The 17,223-nt window shown below is 33.0% G+C and overlaps 2 protein-coding genes across 4 annotated transcripts; both read left to right on the forward strand.

Annotated features, from left to right (window-relative positions):
- The first annotated feature begins 8,042 nt into the window (after nt 1-8,042).
- LOC107459558 (UDP-glucuronate 4-epimerase 1) lies at nt 8,043-9,956 on the forward strand. Its single transcript, XM_016077787.3, has one exon. It carries the CDS (start codon nt 8,276-8,278, stop codon nt 9,572-9,574), a length of 1,299 nt encoding a protein of 432 aa, XP_015933273.1. The 5' UTR covers nt 8,043-8,275; the 3' UTR covers nt 9,575-9,956.
- A 3,927-nt stretch (nt 9,957-13,883) lies between these two features.
- On the forward strand, nt 13,884-16,905 carry LOC107459595 (uncharacterized). 3 transcript variants are annotated; one of them, XR_001586305.3, is made up of 8 exons: nt 13,884-14,175; nt 14,576-14,700; nt 14,836-14,873; nt 15,171-15,281; nt 15,485-15,592; nt 15,788-15,824; nt 16,456-16,497; nt 16,574-16,590. XR_001586305.3 is itself a non-coding variant. In XM_016077832.3 (8 exons), exons 1-8 carry the CDS (start codon nt 13,957-13,959, stop codon nt 16,642-16,644), a joined length of 723 nt encoding a protein of 240 aa, XP_015933318.1. In that variant the 5' UTR covers nt 13,884-13,956; the 3' UTR covers nt 16,645-16,905. The 3 variants fall into 3 exon arrangements, 2 of the variants coding, with proteins under 2 accessions (XP_015933318.1, XP_052119439.1); XM_016077832.3 differs by lacking the exon at nt 15,485-15,592 and adding an exon at nt 15,373-15,452 and having other exon boundaries at nt 16,574-16,905; XM_052263479.1 differs by lacking the exons at nt 16,456-16,497; nt 16,574-16,590 and having other exon boundaries at nt 15,685-15,814.
- The last annotated feature ends 318 nt before the right edge of the window (nt 16,906-17,223 follow it).

A 17,223-nucleotide genomic window follows, 5' to 3' on the forward strand; every position in this document is an offset into this window, starting at 1 on the left:
GTTATGCTAATCCTCTCCTGTAAAGATATGTGAAACGTTTTTTTTTTTTAAAGACACTTATATGTCTTATTATTATTGGATATATTAATAAATCGATTATTTTTAAATTTTTTAACAAACTAAAATAAAACTAATTTTTATAACAATAACAATAAATTTAATTATTATCAAATTCATTAAACTAACCAATTTAAATAATCCACAAGATCATGGATTTTTTTTAAATAAAAATCCGGGATATATTTGATTTTTTTTATCAAAAAATTTAAACATGATTCAATTTAAATTGTGTAATTGATCGGATCAAATCGGATATAATAATTATAGTGCGACAATTAGATTTATTATTGTTGTTATAATAAACTGATTTATTATAGTTTATTAAAAAATAAATTATTAATCAATTTAATAAAAATGTCCAATAATATCATGACACATGTAAACGTCTTTAAAAAAAAATAAAAAACATTTTTAGTGTTTTTATCGAAGTGGTCTCCTATACTAATACTACCTTGTAAGCTTCAAGTTTATTATTTTCTACCATGACCTTAATATTTTTTATAAAAATACTATTTATACACTTAAATTAATTATTATATATTTTTGTATAAATATATATGTAGTTTAATTTATTTTTAATATTTATTTCAATGTGTATTTTACTGGCTGGTTGATTTTGTGTACCCTAACATAATTGTATTTTTTATAACTACTACTTTCGCTTTCAGAAATATGCAGCTTTAGGTAACACTTAAAAGTTTGAGCTCACTTTTTAATATTGAATGAGTTCTAAAAATAAAATTTATTTGTTTTCAACTTGAATCTTGATCAATGAAATTTAATATCATAGAACCACAAAGTTCAAATTCAACTCAATTCTCTCTCAATTTTAGCTTAAAACTGTAAAAGAGTGCTTACTACTTTCAAAGATCACTTAACGAAAATAATTATAAATTGGAAAAGTATGAACCAATGAAATATTTGTACAATGTGTACAATGAAAGTTTATGGAGTATTAGAGATATAATCATTAATGTTACTTTTTTCACCAGCTGAAACTTTTGGGATGAGTGGTATTATGACATGGTATTAAAGCTCTAGATCCGAAAGATCAAGAATTCGATCCTTGGTAAACCAGAAAATCAGTTTAAGTTCTTGGGAAGATGTTTATTATCCCTAATACTCAGGATGGTTATTCTAGATAGTATTGGATAAAAAAATACCAACTTAGTAGACTAGCTTCTTAGCAAAGAACTTCGTGAATTAAATATCAAAGTAAATATTTTTGGTTGCTTAGTGAAACATTCACAAATACTGCGTTTCAACTGGTATCTTTCATTATCTTGCTTGCTTGAAATATTTTATTTTATTTCACAAAGGTAGGAGTTTTTATAATGGGCCAAAAATGCTTAACAATTTCAATAGTAACAGTACTACATGCCGCTGGGACAATTCCCATTGAAACTCAATGTGGGCCGGCCCGCTCCAGCCTAAGTCGTGTTTCTTTCAAAACATTTTTACACTACTTTTTTTTTTATATATATATATAAAAAAAACAGTAAAACTAATAATTTAATTTTAATGTACTGTAAATTACTTTTAAAAGAATTACTTTTTAAATAATTATTTAAAAAAATAAATATAATTATAGAATTATATATAATATTTTACACTCTCAGTGCATCAAAATTAAACTCCAAAACTAATATGACTCGCTATTATTATAGCTAGTTTCTAATGATACATTTTCAGCAATCAGCACTTGTGTTTAAACTTTAAACTCAGAATCTTCTGGATTTGATTCGAAGCGAAATGTAATTAAATAAACGAGGGGAAAGAAAACATCATAAAGAAAAAACAGCTTATCATCCATCATATGCTGTCATCCATCATGAGGATAAAAATATAGTGATTTGCTGAATAATTAAGGAAGCTTTGTCTAATTCACAAGCAACAATATAAATACTAGTCACTGCTAATAATATATCCAAGGGAATAAACACAATTTGTTTTTGTCGAATATTATAATGTTACCCAACAAACCCTCCCATTGAATCGATCTTCTTATTATGAGTTTTAAGTTGCCCCACGGACATAATTAATTAGAGAAATCTTAATTTTTGTTTCAACTTGGATTTCATTTTTTGACTGTAAATTCAAGAGAGAGAGATGGAACATGTTCTCATGATCCGCCAGCTAACATAGAACCATCAACATCACCGCCTTTTTTGGCATATGGCGGATGGAGGAGATAGTCAAGCATCAACTTAGTGTATGTAAATTAATTTTTAATTTTAGATATATGTATCCAATTATAGAGTAAACCAAGTTTATATATTTGTGTAATTTGGAATTGATGCAAAAGATTGTTTTGCTAATATGATATTAAATATTTTAGAGTATGTAATGTGATCATATATATATACAACTCACCATTCTAAATTAAAGGAAGATACGGCAGAGCTCTTGCTTGTGAATGAGGTAAGCTCACAGAATGCTTGGTCCTAAATCTATAATCCTTATAAAACTATGTATTCATCCTTAAAAACACAGTTCTAATTTGATCTTTAATTTTTCTTTTGGTTTGGCCCATCAAAGACCTTAATTGGGTCAAAAACTTTTTTTTTAAAAGATAGTATGTTATATTTCATTAATTATTGAAAAATGAAATGTAAAGATGTCCAAAAGCAAGATAGCATAATAAAAGGTGGGGATTTTCCAAAAATACTACACTGAAGGTATTCATCCAACGGTGTGTGATCGAAAAATGAAGAAAAATTTTAAAGAAGAAAAAATGATAAATCAAATTGAATGAAACTAAGAGTTTGCCTCATGGAGAAGACGACCTAAACTGGGAGTTCTTTGGATTTCACGGAGCAACTTGACAGAACTTGCTAGAATGGCAGACGGCATTGAAGTAGAACTTTCAAAAATCAACTGGTTGCGAACTTTCTAGCAGTTCCAGCAAATGATGGCAAGCGATTGAGGATTACGGTCAGCATCCTTCAACGAGTTAAGTATCTTTGTTGATGTAGTCCACCATGTCCAAAAGTCGTTAGGACTCTGAGGGGGAAGACAATCATGAAGATAACTCTGAGACCATACATCTTTAATTATAGAGCAATCGATCAAACAATGAGTGACTGTTTCAGTAACTGTTTCTGTTGCTTCATGACAGCATGGGCATATTGGTGATATAGATGGGATGCAGCGATGAATCTGAGCAAGCACCGGAAGCTGGCCATGGAGAACTTTCCAGATAAATAGTTTGATTTTGTGAGGCAAGTTCAACTTCCATAGATCAATTCACGGCTTTTTCTACTGCATATAATTAGGGCAAAGCTCCAGAGGCGTATGGTAAAATAAATAGCCAATTCTGTAACCTGAAATTGTATCATATTGCTTGGATTTGTTCAAATCCTATTGCAATTTGTCCCTACTCTGCTGAATTTTAACTGACAAAATCCTATTTGCAATGTCTTGGGGAAATAATTATTGAATGAGATTCTGATTCCAATTCCTATCTTCAGTAATTAGATCTTTAACTCTTTAACTCTTGGAACCAACTCAGAAATAGCCTGTCTATTTGGCATGTCAGAAATCATTAAAGGATACAGAGGAGGCAGCCAAGGATTCTCAAAGGTTTGGATATTCTCTCCAGTACCCGCAGTCCAATTAAGACATTTTTCAACAATCCTTCGCCTTCCAGTATGCTCCTTCATCTCCAAGAATGTAAGACTCCAACTTCTGCCGTTATAGCATTACCATTGCTAAAGTATTTACCTCTTAGGATTTTGGATAATAGGGAAGTAGGTTGCGTTACGAGTTGCCAAAACTGTTTGCCTAAAAGCACTAGATTTTGGATTCTGAGATCTTTAAATCCAAGGCCTCCTTCTCTTTGTGGGCGAGTCATAGTGTCCCAACTAATCCAAGCCATCCGCCTTTCAGAACTTTTTTGTCCCCACCAGAACTGAGAAAGTAGAGAGTGAATTTCCGAAATTAAACCATCAGGCAACTTGAAGCAAGACAGTGTATAAATAGGAATAGCTTCTCCCACTGCCTTAAGCAATACATGTCTACCACCTGATGATAGAAGATTGCGCTTCCACCCTTGGATTCTTTTCCGAACATTCTCTTTAATCATACTAAAAGAAGCCTTTTTCTATTTAAAGACTACAGAAGGCAAACCAAGGTATTTGTCCTGAGCCCCAATATGATTAATATTCATAGAGTTAGCCAGTAGTGTACGAGTAGTGGAGGAAGTGTTGTGGGTAAAGAATACAGCAGATTTATTAAGATTTACCCTTTGACCACTGATGCTTTCATAAGAATTCAATAAATACAGGATGTTTAAACATGCTTCAGGATTAGCCTTACAGAATAAGATGGAATCATCAGCAAAGAGGAGGTGGTTGACATTGGGACATCACCTATGTATCTGAAGACCCTGAATTAGTCTGTTTTATTCTACCTTGTGTAGCAAGATGGAGAGACTTTCTGCACAAAAAAGAAAAAAATAGGGAGATAGAGGATCTCCTTGTCGAATACCTCTATTTGGTTTGATGAAACCATAAGGTTGTCCTTCCACAGTAATAGAATAAGAAACAGTTGTCACTAATTCTCAAATCCACATTATCCACCGGGAGTCAAAACCAAACTTCTCCAATATAAACCAAAGAAAGTGCCATTCCACCCTGTCATATGCCTTACTCATATCAAATTTTAGCGCCATTTTATTTTCGAGTCCCCTTTTTTGTTCTTCAAGTAATGCATACACTTGTGAGCATTTAGGATATTATTAGAGATTAATTTGCCTTTAATAAAAGCACTCTGCGTATGGCTAATTAATCTATTCATCATATCTTGAAGTCTATGTACAAATACTTTAGAGATAATCTTGTAAAAGATTGAGGATAGGTTTATTGGTCTTACTTGAGTCATATCTTTAGCATCAAAAATCTTAGGAATAAGACAGATATGAGTGTAGTTAAAACTCTTCAAAATTCTGCCCTCTGAAAAGAAGCTCTTAATTGCTCGAAACACATCACCACTGAGTATGTTCCAAAAGCTTTGAAAAAATTTTGCTGTCATACCATAATCTCCTGGAGCACTTTGATGATGAATGTTAAATGTTGCACGTTTCACTTCCTCCATAATCACTGGTTTTTGAAGCCTACGATTCATATGAGATGTAACCTTAGGTTCAAAATCAGTAAACAGAGGTTCGGGATTCTCATGACAAGTGGAGGAAAAGATGTTCTTAAAATAAGATTCAACCACAGAAGCAATACCAGCATTTGAAGTAGCCACTTCACCATCATTGCCAGTTAGTTGCCAAATTTTATTCCTTCGGATTCAATTTCTAAATTTTTGATAGAAGAAAGTTGTATTCTGATAGTCAGATTTGAGCCATTTAACTCTAGACTTATCTTTCCAATAAGATTCCTCATTTTGCAATGCTTTTTCAAGTTTGTCCTCTATTTCTGAAATGATGTCGCCTTCGTGAATTCCTGCTAAACGAAGTTCCTCTAATTTAGACTATAGTAAATCAATCTTCACTTTCGAATTAGATCTGTGTTCTTGCTGTCATCTGACAATCTTATGCCGACAACGCTTTATTTTTTGAGTTAGGATATACATGGCTGAACTATCAATTTGTTCGTGCCAAACATATCTAACAATCTGCCTTATTTCATCATTGGAACACCATCTTTCTTGGAATTTGAATCGTCATTTAGATCTCTCAGTTCTCGAATTAGAGTCTAAGAGAAGAAGGGAGTGATCCCACCCTAATTCTGACAGTCTAAGAATCGTTGCATTGCGATAGAGTTGCTGCCAATCAACTCCTACTAGGAATCGGTCCAGTCTTTCCTGTATCAACTCATCACCACTCTGTCTATTCGACCAAGTGAATGATCTTCCGACCATACCAATATCAATCAGGAAATTATCATCAATAAAACTGTTAAAGGTTTCAATAGAAGAAGAAGATTTAGCACCCCCACCTGCTTTCTCCAATTGATTAGAAATGACATTAAAATCACCCATTAACACAACCTTAGCATTGAACTGTTGGGTGACTGAAGTTAATTCAGCAAACTGAGCCATTCTATGTTAATCATTTAAACTGAGATAAACATCTACAACACCATAGAGATCATTAGAATCAACTGTCAGAACTAATGTCGTAATGAAGAATCTATCATGCTGTAAAATCTGAACAGTGCAACCATTTTTCTATGTCATTGTCAAACTCCCTGACAATCTATCTGGATTCACAATAAACTATTTCTTGAAACCACAAGATCTTAGTTTTTCTTCAACTTGTTGAGATTGATTTTTTGTTTCACAGATAAAACCAATTACCGGAGAATAAAATTTACAAATTTTTTTAATATTGTGGATTGTCAAAGGTAATTGATCAAAAACTTAAATGAGAAAGTTTAGATAATTTTGATTTGACTTTCTAATAAAAAATTAAACAAAAAAAAGTAAATTTGGATTGTCAAAGGTAATTGATCAAAAACTTAAATGAGAAAGTTTAGATAATTTTGATTTGACTTTCTAATAAAAAATTAAACAAAAAAAAGTAAATTACCTAATATACTTGTTCACTGTTTATTAACTTTAGTTTTTGAAAACAAACACTACTTAATATGAATTTTTTTTTATAGAACTGTTTATTAACCTTAGCTTGAGCTTCTTCACATGGACTAAATTCTAAAAAAATTAAAAGAAAAAATAATTCCTATAAGTTTATTTATGTATTTATTTATTCAATTTGTCTATTGCTCTGCAGATTCCTAGTAAGGTCATCACTTCTCTCCTGCACATGCTTTGGCATGAGTCAAGCCATGGATTATTGTGATATAGAGAGAGAGAGAGAGAGAGAGAGAGAGAGAGAGAATAAAATTTACATAAAATTGTCTTCTTTTCTTTTTACGTTTATTTTCTTTTTATTTCTAAACTCTAAATCCTCTCCATAATAAAATGAAAAATTAAACTTAAAACAAACAAACTTTCAACTGAACTTAGACTTTATGCAAAAAAGAAACGATAATAAACTAAAATTAACTATCTTGTTTCCTTAACCGCGTTTAGACTGAATTTGAAGAGTGAATATAGCATTTCTTCTTATATAGCAAGTAGCTAAACGAGGGTTTCCTAGTATTTAGGTCAAGGAAATATAGTTGCCACTATTAGTTATTCACAATACTAAAATTACTTGTTCCAGTTAATACACGGTTTTTCTCATCTCCTTCCCACCCTAAAAGAGGGGCAAAAGGCAGTGGTTTAGTCGTTACTAGTAGTATTACATAGATGTGTCATGTGTACTACTTAAAAATCCTGGTATTAATGCAGTCATGCAGAGATGAGTTTGTTTAATATAAAAATATAATTATTTGAAAAAGAAAAAGTTACCGGGAAATGTCATTTATACAACATATCCGGTGTATTTCCGGTGAACTCAGCAGTCACACCAGAAATTAAAAAAAAAAACTCAAATTTGCATTATTTAGTATTTATTTGGACGTCATTATTTTAATAATTTTTTTAATGAATTTTTTTTTATTTTTTAGTATGTTTTACAAATTTTTAATAATAAAAATAAAAGTAATAAAAAAATAAAAATATCTTTTTTAAAAAACCGTAATTTTTATCTTTTTTTAAAAGATATTTTTTAAAAAAAATATTTTTCATATAATAAATAAATAAAAACATATTTTTATATTATTATATTCAAACATACTTGATAAATAAAAAATCTTTTTATATTATTTAAACATAAAATTATTTTTACTTTTTTATAATATCTTAAAAAAAGATAATTCAAAAAAATCTTTTTTTAAAAATTCATCCAAAACATATCCTTAATTTATAATAATAATAATAATAATAATGTGTGCAAGTCCATAATGGTTCAGTGAATGGTTGTGTTGTGTGTGGCTCGTCCACCCACCCTTTCCATTGTTTAACGCGTTCACGCGTATACTTGTCGCTTGTATGTGGGTGGCCACTATATATAACCACCTCCTTCCCGATTGGTCCTAAATCTTAATAGCAGGTGCAAAGAAAAGAAAAGAAAAGAAAAATTTGCATCCCACCCATTTTTTTCTTCCTCTCTTTCTATCTATCACTTGTCCCCTTTCCGTCCCTCATCCATCACCATTCACCAACCAACCACTTTCTCAAAACACCAAACAAGCGAAAAGCATTTTCATTCCCCTCATTTTTTCTCAACAAGAAACAAAAGAAAGAAAGAAAGAAAGAGAGAATGCCGTCATTGGAGGAGGAGCTGTTCCCGTCGACCCCAGGGAAGTTCAAGGGGGATAGAGCGCACAACATGAACCGCCAGGTCTACCGTTGCTTTGCCTCCACAAGCACCATGTTTCTCTGGGCTTTGTTCCTCATCGCCCTCACCGCATCCTACCTCAGCTTCCAGGGCTTCGTCGACTCCGGCAGCCGCTACCTCTCCGCCTCCTGGGGCGGCATCAACTGGGAGAAGCAGCTCCGCTCCTCCGCCCAGATCCAACGCCACGGCGGCTTCTCCGTCCTCGTCACCGGCGCCGCCGGCTTCGTAGGCTCTCACGTCTCCATAGCCCTCAAGCGCCGCGGCGACGGCGTCGTTGGCCTCGACAACTTCAACGACTATTACGACCCTTCCTTGAAACGCGCACGCAAGTCCCTCCTCGAAACACATGGCGTCTTCATCGTCGAAGGTGACGTCAACGACGCCAAGCTCCTCGCCAAGCTCTTCGATGTCGTCGCTTTCAGCCACGTCATGCACCTCGCCGCCCAAGCCGGCGTCAGGTACGCCATGGTGAACCCTCATTCCTACGTCCACAGCAACATCGCCGGCCTCGTCACGCTCCTCGAGGCTTGCAAGAACGCTGACCCTCAGCCCGCCATCGTTTGGGCCTCGTCAAGCTCCGTCTACGGGCTCAACGACAAGGTCCCATTCTCCGAAGCTGATCGGACCGACCAGCCCGCCAGCCTCTACGCCGCGACAAAGAAAGCCGGCGAGGAGATCACGCACAGTTACAATCACATATACGGGCTTTCCATCACGGGCTTGAGGTTTTTCACTGTCTATGGGCCCTGGGGGAGGCCCGACATGGCTTACTTCTCTTTCACCAGGAATATTCTCCAGGGAAAGTCAATTACGGTTTATCGGGGCAAAAATCGGGTCGATTTGGCCCGTGATTTTACCTACATTGATGATATAGTGAAGGGATGTCTCGGGTCACTGGATACCGCGGGCAAGAGTACCGGGTCGGGTGGGAAGAAGCGAGGGCCCGCTCCTTATCGGATCTTTAATTTGGGTAACACTTCGCCCGTGACCGTTCCAACTTTGGTGAGTATATTGGAGCGTCACTTGAAGGTTAAGGCCAAGAGGAATATTGTGGATATGCCTGGAAACGGCGACGTTCCGTTCACTCACGCCAATATCAGTTCGGCCCGGAGGGAATTCGGGTACAAACCCACCACCGATTTGCAAACCGGGTTGAAGAAGTTCGTTAAGTGGTACCTCTCTTACTACGGCTACAATCACGGCAAGCCTGTAAATTATTAAATTTTTTGTTTCCTTTTTTATTTGGGAACGGCTATTTTTCTTCCTTTTTAGTCTGCTAGATTTTTTTTTTTTTGGAAAAATTACACACATGGGAAGAAAAGAAACGAAAGGACCTGGTCAAGAACGAATGAAGGGAAAGGAAACTAGAAAGAGAAAGAATTTCTTGAAAAAGGAAAAAAAAAAAAGAAAGAAGAGCAGAACACATTCTTTGCTTGAGAGGCCAGCTAAAACAGCTGTTCCTTAGCTGATTTCTTTTCCCTTTATTTTTTTGTATTAATTGTTGTTTTTCCTTTTTTTTTCTTTTACATTTTCTTTTCTCCTTTTGTAAAGAAAGAAAGTTTAAGTTTGTTTTTATCTTACCCGATTTATTTATTTTTTGAAATTTATCGTTCTCCTTCCGTAGTTGATTAGTAGCTTAATATTATAGTTGAATACGATACAAATAGTTGCACCGTAATTTTCGTTTGTTCGTCAATCACGCGGCATTGTGGATGATCTGATCTTACTCCATTGAGCACATGCAATTTTTTTTTCTGTATTGTATAAGTTTACGTATATTTTATTTTCTTTTGACAAAAGGGGCAGCATGATAAAGATGGTTAGATTTGAGGTGAGGGAAAATGATAAAAGGGTGGAGACAGCTAGGATGATGGTGACAAGTAGTGGTGTTTAGATGGGATCCGCATAAGTAGTGGAAACTAGAGAACGATAGTAGTAGCCGTTGGATTTTGGGGATTTGGCTAGTAGATTTCTTCACTCTCCAGCTGTAAAGTGCTACCCAGTAGACTAATGCACTGCACTGTGGGTTCAGCTAAAAATACACAAACTCATGTATACCTGTTCAACTTGCCGACAGTACTATTGGAGATACTATAAAATAGGTAGGGATAATGGCGTATTTAGATCTATGTTGAAATTTCATACATATGTTTGGGCTTTTTTGGTGGGTCCTTTGGCATTCTTGGTGTTCTGTGATGTGAAGTGAATGTGACCCTTCTTTTTTCCTTCTATAATGATTTATTTAGTATAATAATTGGAACTATGGAATCCAATAGCGTGTGTACAGGTTATGAATGTGCTTTTTTAAATAGGGTCCCCAAAGGGTGGAGGGGTTAGTGATTTATTAGCGCATTAATCATGGTAGCTTAGTGTTGCGGATGTTATTATGCATTGGCTAAAATCGGCATGGCTCAAGCAATCAATAGAGAGAGCTATAAGAGAGATTTTAATTCAGCTGTTTAGATGAATATTTGTACACTATATATATGATTTGATGGGAATACACTTTGTATATACGATTATTAGTATTATTAATTAAATATTATCTAAAATATTAAGGATAAAATTAAAAACATACAGGAATAATTTTGACATAGATGGATAATATTAGAAACAAAATCGAATAAATTAAAAACATTAAAGATATAATTGAATAAAATTAAGAGAAATGTTAGGACTAGCAAATTTTATGATTTGTAGCTATCAATTAGTCATCATTATATTTTTAATGGTGTAAAATTACATCTAATGGTATAGGATTACTTACTCTTTTCTTGGTGGTTAAGTACTGACTAAATTTTAATAAAAGTGCTGACTTCTTAGATTTTCTCTAAAATTAAATATCAAGAATATTTTTGAAAAAAATTATAAAATATATCAATCTTGATTAATATTCCATCCACCGACATGATTTATGGTATCGGCCGAATTAACATGTCAGGTTGTGTTTTTGTGTTTTGAGGAGTTGAAATTAAAGAAAGGGGTTTTATTAGAGATATTTAGAGGATTAATATGTTTTAATTTTGTGGTAGTGATAGTTGTGAAGGGCGTCTCTGAGTACAGTACTCTATAAGCACGCATTTCATGAGGGGGGAGGTAAACTAAAATTCTCAACTAAAAAGATCTTGGTTTGAGTTTTTAGAAAGAGAGTGGAGTATCTCCTTTTTTTAATGGTTTTTGAGAATTTTTAAACTGACTTGCAAAAATTAAGAAGATTGATCACTTTTTATGTATTTACCTGTTATATAGGATTGAAAAGGTCAGGGTATAGAGCCAATGTTAAACCTTGTTGAATTTTGTGTAAGATGGCTGCTTGGAATTCCTTCATTTAGGCCTTGGATTAATGAGTTAATAAATTGAAATTATGCTATTATTTGGATTTTTTTTAGAATAAGAAAATAAATATTTAATTAGGATTAAATTTAACAAAAATATTATCAATACACAAAAAATCAGTTATTAAATTAATCATATTATATTTGTATATGAATATAAGGACAATTTACATATTTAAATAAAACTAGAGAAATCTTTATCCAAATACACAAATTAAAAAGTTGTTACGTGTTTGTGCAAAATACATTATTATGTAAACCGTGGGAACCAACCACGATTTTTGATTTGTACATAAACCGTAACTGGTAGGGACGGATTACATGTTGAAACAAAATGACCATAAACCGTGGTAGGCTACCACGGTTTATGAATGCAAGAAAATCTTCATAAAACCTTGATGCCAGCAGCAGTTTATGAAGAAATGGTAATTGGCATAAACCCTTGTAGCCTCTAACGGTTTATGAGGAGGGAATATCTATATATATGTGGGTGAGATTCAACCTGCATGAGAGATACATTTTTACATATATTTTTAAGATATAATATAGATACATTTTTAATTATATTAATATAGATACATTTTTTTTGAACGCCAACTTGATTCTGCATCCCAAAAGTTCGTTCATTATAAGCATAAAATTATAGTTTCTGCATTTACTCAACCTACGTTTAGGTTGTTGCTTGTAATTATTGGTTTTTCCATAATTTTTTCTAAATAAATGCTAAAAATATTAAATTATATAATATTTTTAATTTAATAAATAAATATTACTTTTTACTATAAAAAAATACTTAAAAAGTTGTCCATTTTTATATGTTATTTTTAATTTTATCAGTAAATATTAATTTTTATTATAATAATAAAAAATTATAATATATTAAAATAGAGTACTATAAAAAAAATATTATATAAAAGATACTAAAAATATAAAAAAATTAAATATATTTAAAAAAATAATATTATAATTTAATATTATATTTTTTAGTAATTAATTAATTATTTATCTAGGAGTGATTTTAACTAATATTATCCAAACAATATTTATTTTATCAAAATCAATTTTAGTAAAATTTGCCAAACATAAATCATGTTGGCACAAACTCACTTCTACCCAAAATCAATTCTACAAAATCACTTCCATCCAAACTCCAGTTTTCCCAATGTGAATCCAAACACACACTTAAAAATTACTGTTGATCAAAAAATATTTTTGATGAAAGTAAATTGATTCGAGTAAGTCAGAAACAAATTTTAATGCATTTTGGAAATATTTTTAATGCAATTTTTAATGTATTAAAAATTGTTTCTGACTTACTCCGAATCAATTTACTTTCATCAAAAATATTTTTCGATCAACAGTAACTTTTAAGTGTGTGTTTGGATTCACGTTGGGAAAACTGGAATTTGAATGGAAGTGATTTTGTAGAATTGATTTTGGGTAGAAGTGAGTTTGTGCCAACATGATTTATGTTTGACAAATTTTACTAAAATTGATTTTACGAAAAAATTTCTCATAAACCGTGGTAGCCACCCACGGTTTATGCCTAACACTTTTCCTTCATAATCTGTGGTTGGTGGCCACGGTTTACAGCCAAACTTTTCCTTTCATAAAACCTTCCTGCCAGCCATGGTTTATGTACAAATCAAAAACCGTGGTTGGCTATCACGATTTACATAATAATGCATTTTGAACAAGATCGTAACAACTTTTTGATTTGTGTATTTGGGTAAAGATTTCTCTGATTTTATTTAAATATGTAAATTGTCCTGAATATAATATATATGGGTTATTTAACTTATCTTCGATATATATTTTATAATTTAAATTTTATACAAATTTTATACAAATAATTGATTTAGTATTCAATTTATATATATATATATATAAATTAAAATATTAAAATTTATGTATATTAAATTATAAATTCAATAATAATTGAAATTAGATTTTTTTAATTTATTGATTTTTTTTATTATAAATTAGATTTTTTTATTTATTGATTTTTATCTTATTTTTATCTTTTATAAATTAATGTTTTATATATATTTAATTTTATATTTATAATTTACAATTTTAATATAACAACAATCAATAAAATTTTATTTTATTTTATTTTAATTTTTTACAATTTTATTATTTTTGCATACTTTTTAACGTGCTATCTCCGGTTTATTAAAAGTTGTGGCCAAATACCTAATCATTTTGAGTTCAGACAGTTCCAAGAGAGCCTAACTGAATCCAAACGAATTTCCCTCTGCATTTTGCATGATTTCTCTTCCTACTACGAAGCTGAAATTCAAACCCCTTACGGCTTTCGCACTCACTTTCGCTAGGGTTTATCGCATGGCCGCTGCACCTCCATCCTCCCCTCCGTCAAATGCCGCCGCCACTATTCCTCCTCTACCTCCTTCTTCGGCGGTTCGCGACGGACCTCCTTCCGCTTCTTCTGCAATCGATTTCCTCTCCATATGTCACCGCCTCAAGGTACTTATTTCCGCTGCCCTAGTTTGTAAGATGTGGTTCCCAGTTTATTTGAAACGAGGCATGATTTATTCGGAATTCGGGCAAAAGCTGAATCTTAAGACCAGATTATCTTAATTTTATTTAAGCTAACTAGAGATACTATGTATGTACAGGAGGACAGGAGTACATCAATCTAACGAACTAATATCTCTAATTAGCTTAAATAAATCACATTAGGTGTAATAGATTATGCTGTTCCATTGTGTTTGTATATCTGGAAGATAGCCTTAGGTTCAAATTCCGAATGTCATATAATATGCGAGTCAAATGGAGATTTCAATTACAGTTGTGATATTTTGCTCAATTGCTTTTGATTTGGAGTTCATTCATTTGTTTGTATTCTGTGTCTGATCTGAAATAGACAACAAAAAGGACGGGATGGGTTCGAAGAAATGTTGAGAATCCAGAATCTATTGCTGATCATATGCATCGAATGGGTTTGATGGCTCTCATTGCATCAGATGCCCCCGGTGTAGACAGAAACAAGTTAATACACCTTTCATTCCCTTGGTTACATATTATATATGTTTCTGGCTTTATGGTCGTTATTGTGCAGCTGATGATTTAATTACATAACAAGAGGGTAGGTTTTCAGCAACTTGTTTTTCTGTTAATTTTCAGGTGCGTGAAAATGGCCATTGTTCATGACATTGCAGAAGGTATGCTGATTTGCAGTTTGCCTTGTGCTGGTTGTTTTTGTCTAAAAATAATAAGGAATCTTTTTGGCTTTCACATGCTTCATCTTGTGGCTAAGAAATGCCGAGTTTAGCTGAAAAGTAATATATTTAAGGTAAAATCAATTGAAACATTGCTGAGAACAGGGGTCAACAAGGGCAAGTTAAAGATGAAAATAAGTATATAACTATCTAAGTGGTTCTTCTTCTTATGCTTTATTCTGAGACCTTTAGTAAGTTCTTTTTAGTAAGAATTTCTTACTTTGGTACTTTGTTTAATAGCTATTGTTGGGGATATATGCCCTGAGGATGGAATTTCAAAGGAAGAAAAGAGTCGGCGGGAACAAGATGCACTGGACTGTATGTGTAATGTTCTTGGAGGAGGATCTAGAGGTACACATTTTCATTCTGTTATTGAGCTTGATAATGAGCAGTTAAAGAAAACTTACATCCCTTGATTTTTAATTCAATTGTCACACTGAAGCAAAGGAAGTAGCTGATTTGTGGATGGAGTATGAAGCAAATTCTTCTCCAGAAGCAAAATTTGTTAAGGACCTTGACAAGGTTTGTGGCTCTTTCTGCTATTCTTCTTTCAGGGAGTCACACCCACCTATTGGGTCAATGCTTGCTTGTGGTTGTTATTATGGTCTTTGATTCACTACAATCGGTACCCGTTGGCTGATTTTGATTACTAACCTCACCAAGTATGAACTATCCTTTGGGCTTTTAAAGATGTTTTCTATTCCATTGCAACTTTTATGAGTGGGTTGTATGAGTTGTATTTGTGTCATTGCAGATTTAAACAAGATAAGAAGTAGCAAATTATCATCAATATTCTGTCAGGCAGCAATGGTGATTATTCTTTAACCTTTTCCTTCTATGGTTCTTGTTCAATGCAGGTGGAGATGATACTTCAAGCTTTGGAATATGAAAATGGTGAGATAATTCATTAATTCTATTTTTCTCAATAGTTTTAGGCCTTGTTGAATCCTTTGAATTTTATCCTGATGTTAAAACTTTAATTCTGCATGATGTTGAATTTTGGGCATGTTAAATGTTTCACACCATGATCCTCCACAATTGAATGGTTTTCATAATTAAGACAATTTTGTTGGACTGGATGAGGTTGTAAGCTTTGTAATCTTCGACTTGACAAATGAGCTTTAACATTATAGTTAGCTAGGAGTACTTACTATTGAAGAACTTGTTACCATAGGGTGCCATTAGTGATTAACTCAGTACCATAATAAGGATTATGGTAGATTTGAATTTAATTATTTTCCTGTTTCAGCTCACATATTAGAACATTTCTATGAATAGTAATGTACAAGTCTCAGAGCAACAGATCCATGCAGGACACATCCCACTAAATATTATAAAATTTGGTCAATAGAATGTCTCTGATTGTTTTACTCTCCATTTTAGGAGGCATGCATATTTAAAAGTATCATACTAATACATTGAAATGAGTGGGTATTGTGATGTTTTTGGACTAACTAGCATGTAATAAGCCATATGGTTAAAAATCTTTCAGTTTTGAACTTTGTTCTCTCATGGCTTTTTACAGAGCAGGGGAAGGATTTGGATGAATTTTTCCAGTCAACTGCTGGTATGACTTTCCTCCTCATCCGCTGTTTCCTATTGATACTTATTAGTGTTCCCTGATTGTGGTGAATATTTTACAGGGAAGTTCCAAACTGAAACAGGCAAAGCTTGGGCGTCCGAGATCGTGTCAAGAAGAAGGAAGAATAACTAAATGCTCGGATCAATCTGATTGAGTGTGTAGTAATAGCAGCATCGCTTTTACCAAGAAAAAGAAAAGGAAGCAATGGTAGCTGTGCAATGAGACCAGCGTATGCTATTTCCCATCCATGTCCCGGATAGCGGGCAAGCTAAGCCATTATCCTGCCCATGGCGCACAGTACTCATAACCTACCAAACGCTGTATGTGAACTTGTGAAGCCCCCAATGTTTAGAGTTATCAACTTTATTGAAACAGAGAAATTATCATTACACATCCAGCTGAATTATAGGTAACTAATCTATATAGTTAAAGTGAATAAAAAAAAGTATAGACTTTATGGGCCAACATGAAGCCCAATTATATGTTTTTGCACAGCGACAATAATTTCCGCTATCTCTTGCTCTAAAAGAAACTCATGATCTAGATTCTAGAGTACCAACCAAAAAAATAAAATAAAATAAAATAAATGAGTACCACTATATGTAGTTCAGTTTCTTTTTTAACAAATTAAATATTTATATTTCTAAAATTTTTAAATTGATGAATATTGGGTTCGGGGTTTAGAAATTAATTTGAACACTCTTTGTCCAT

This window comes from Arachis duranensis, chromosome 1 (assembly GCF_000817695.3).
Source record: "Arachis duranensis cultivar V14167 chromosome 1, aradu.V14167.gnm2.J7QH, whole genome shotgun sequence".
In the NCBI taxonomy this organism is placed as follows: domain Eukaryota; kingdom Viridiplantae; phylum Streptophyta; class Magnoliopsida; order Fabales; family Fabaceae; genus Arachis; species Arachis duranensis.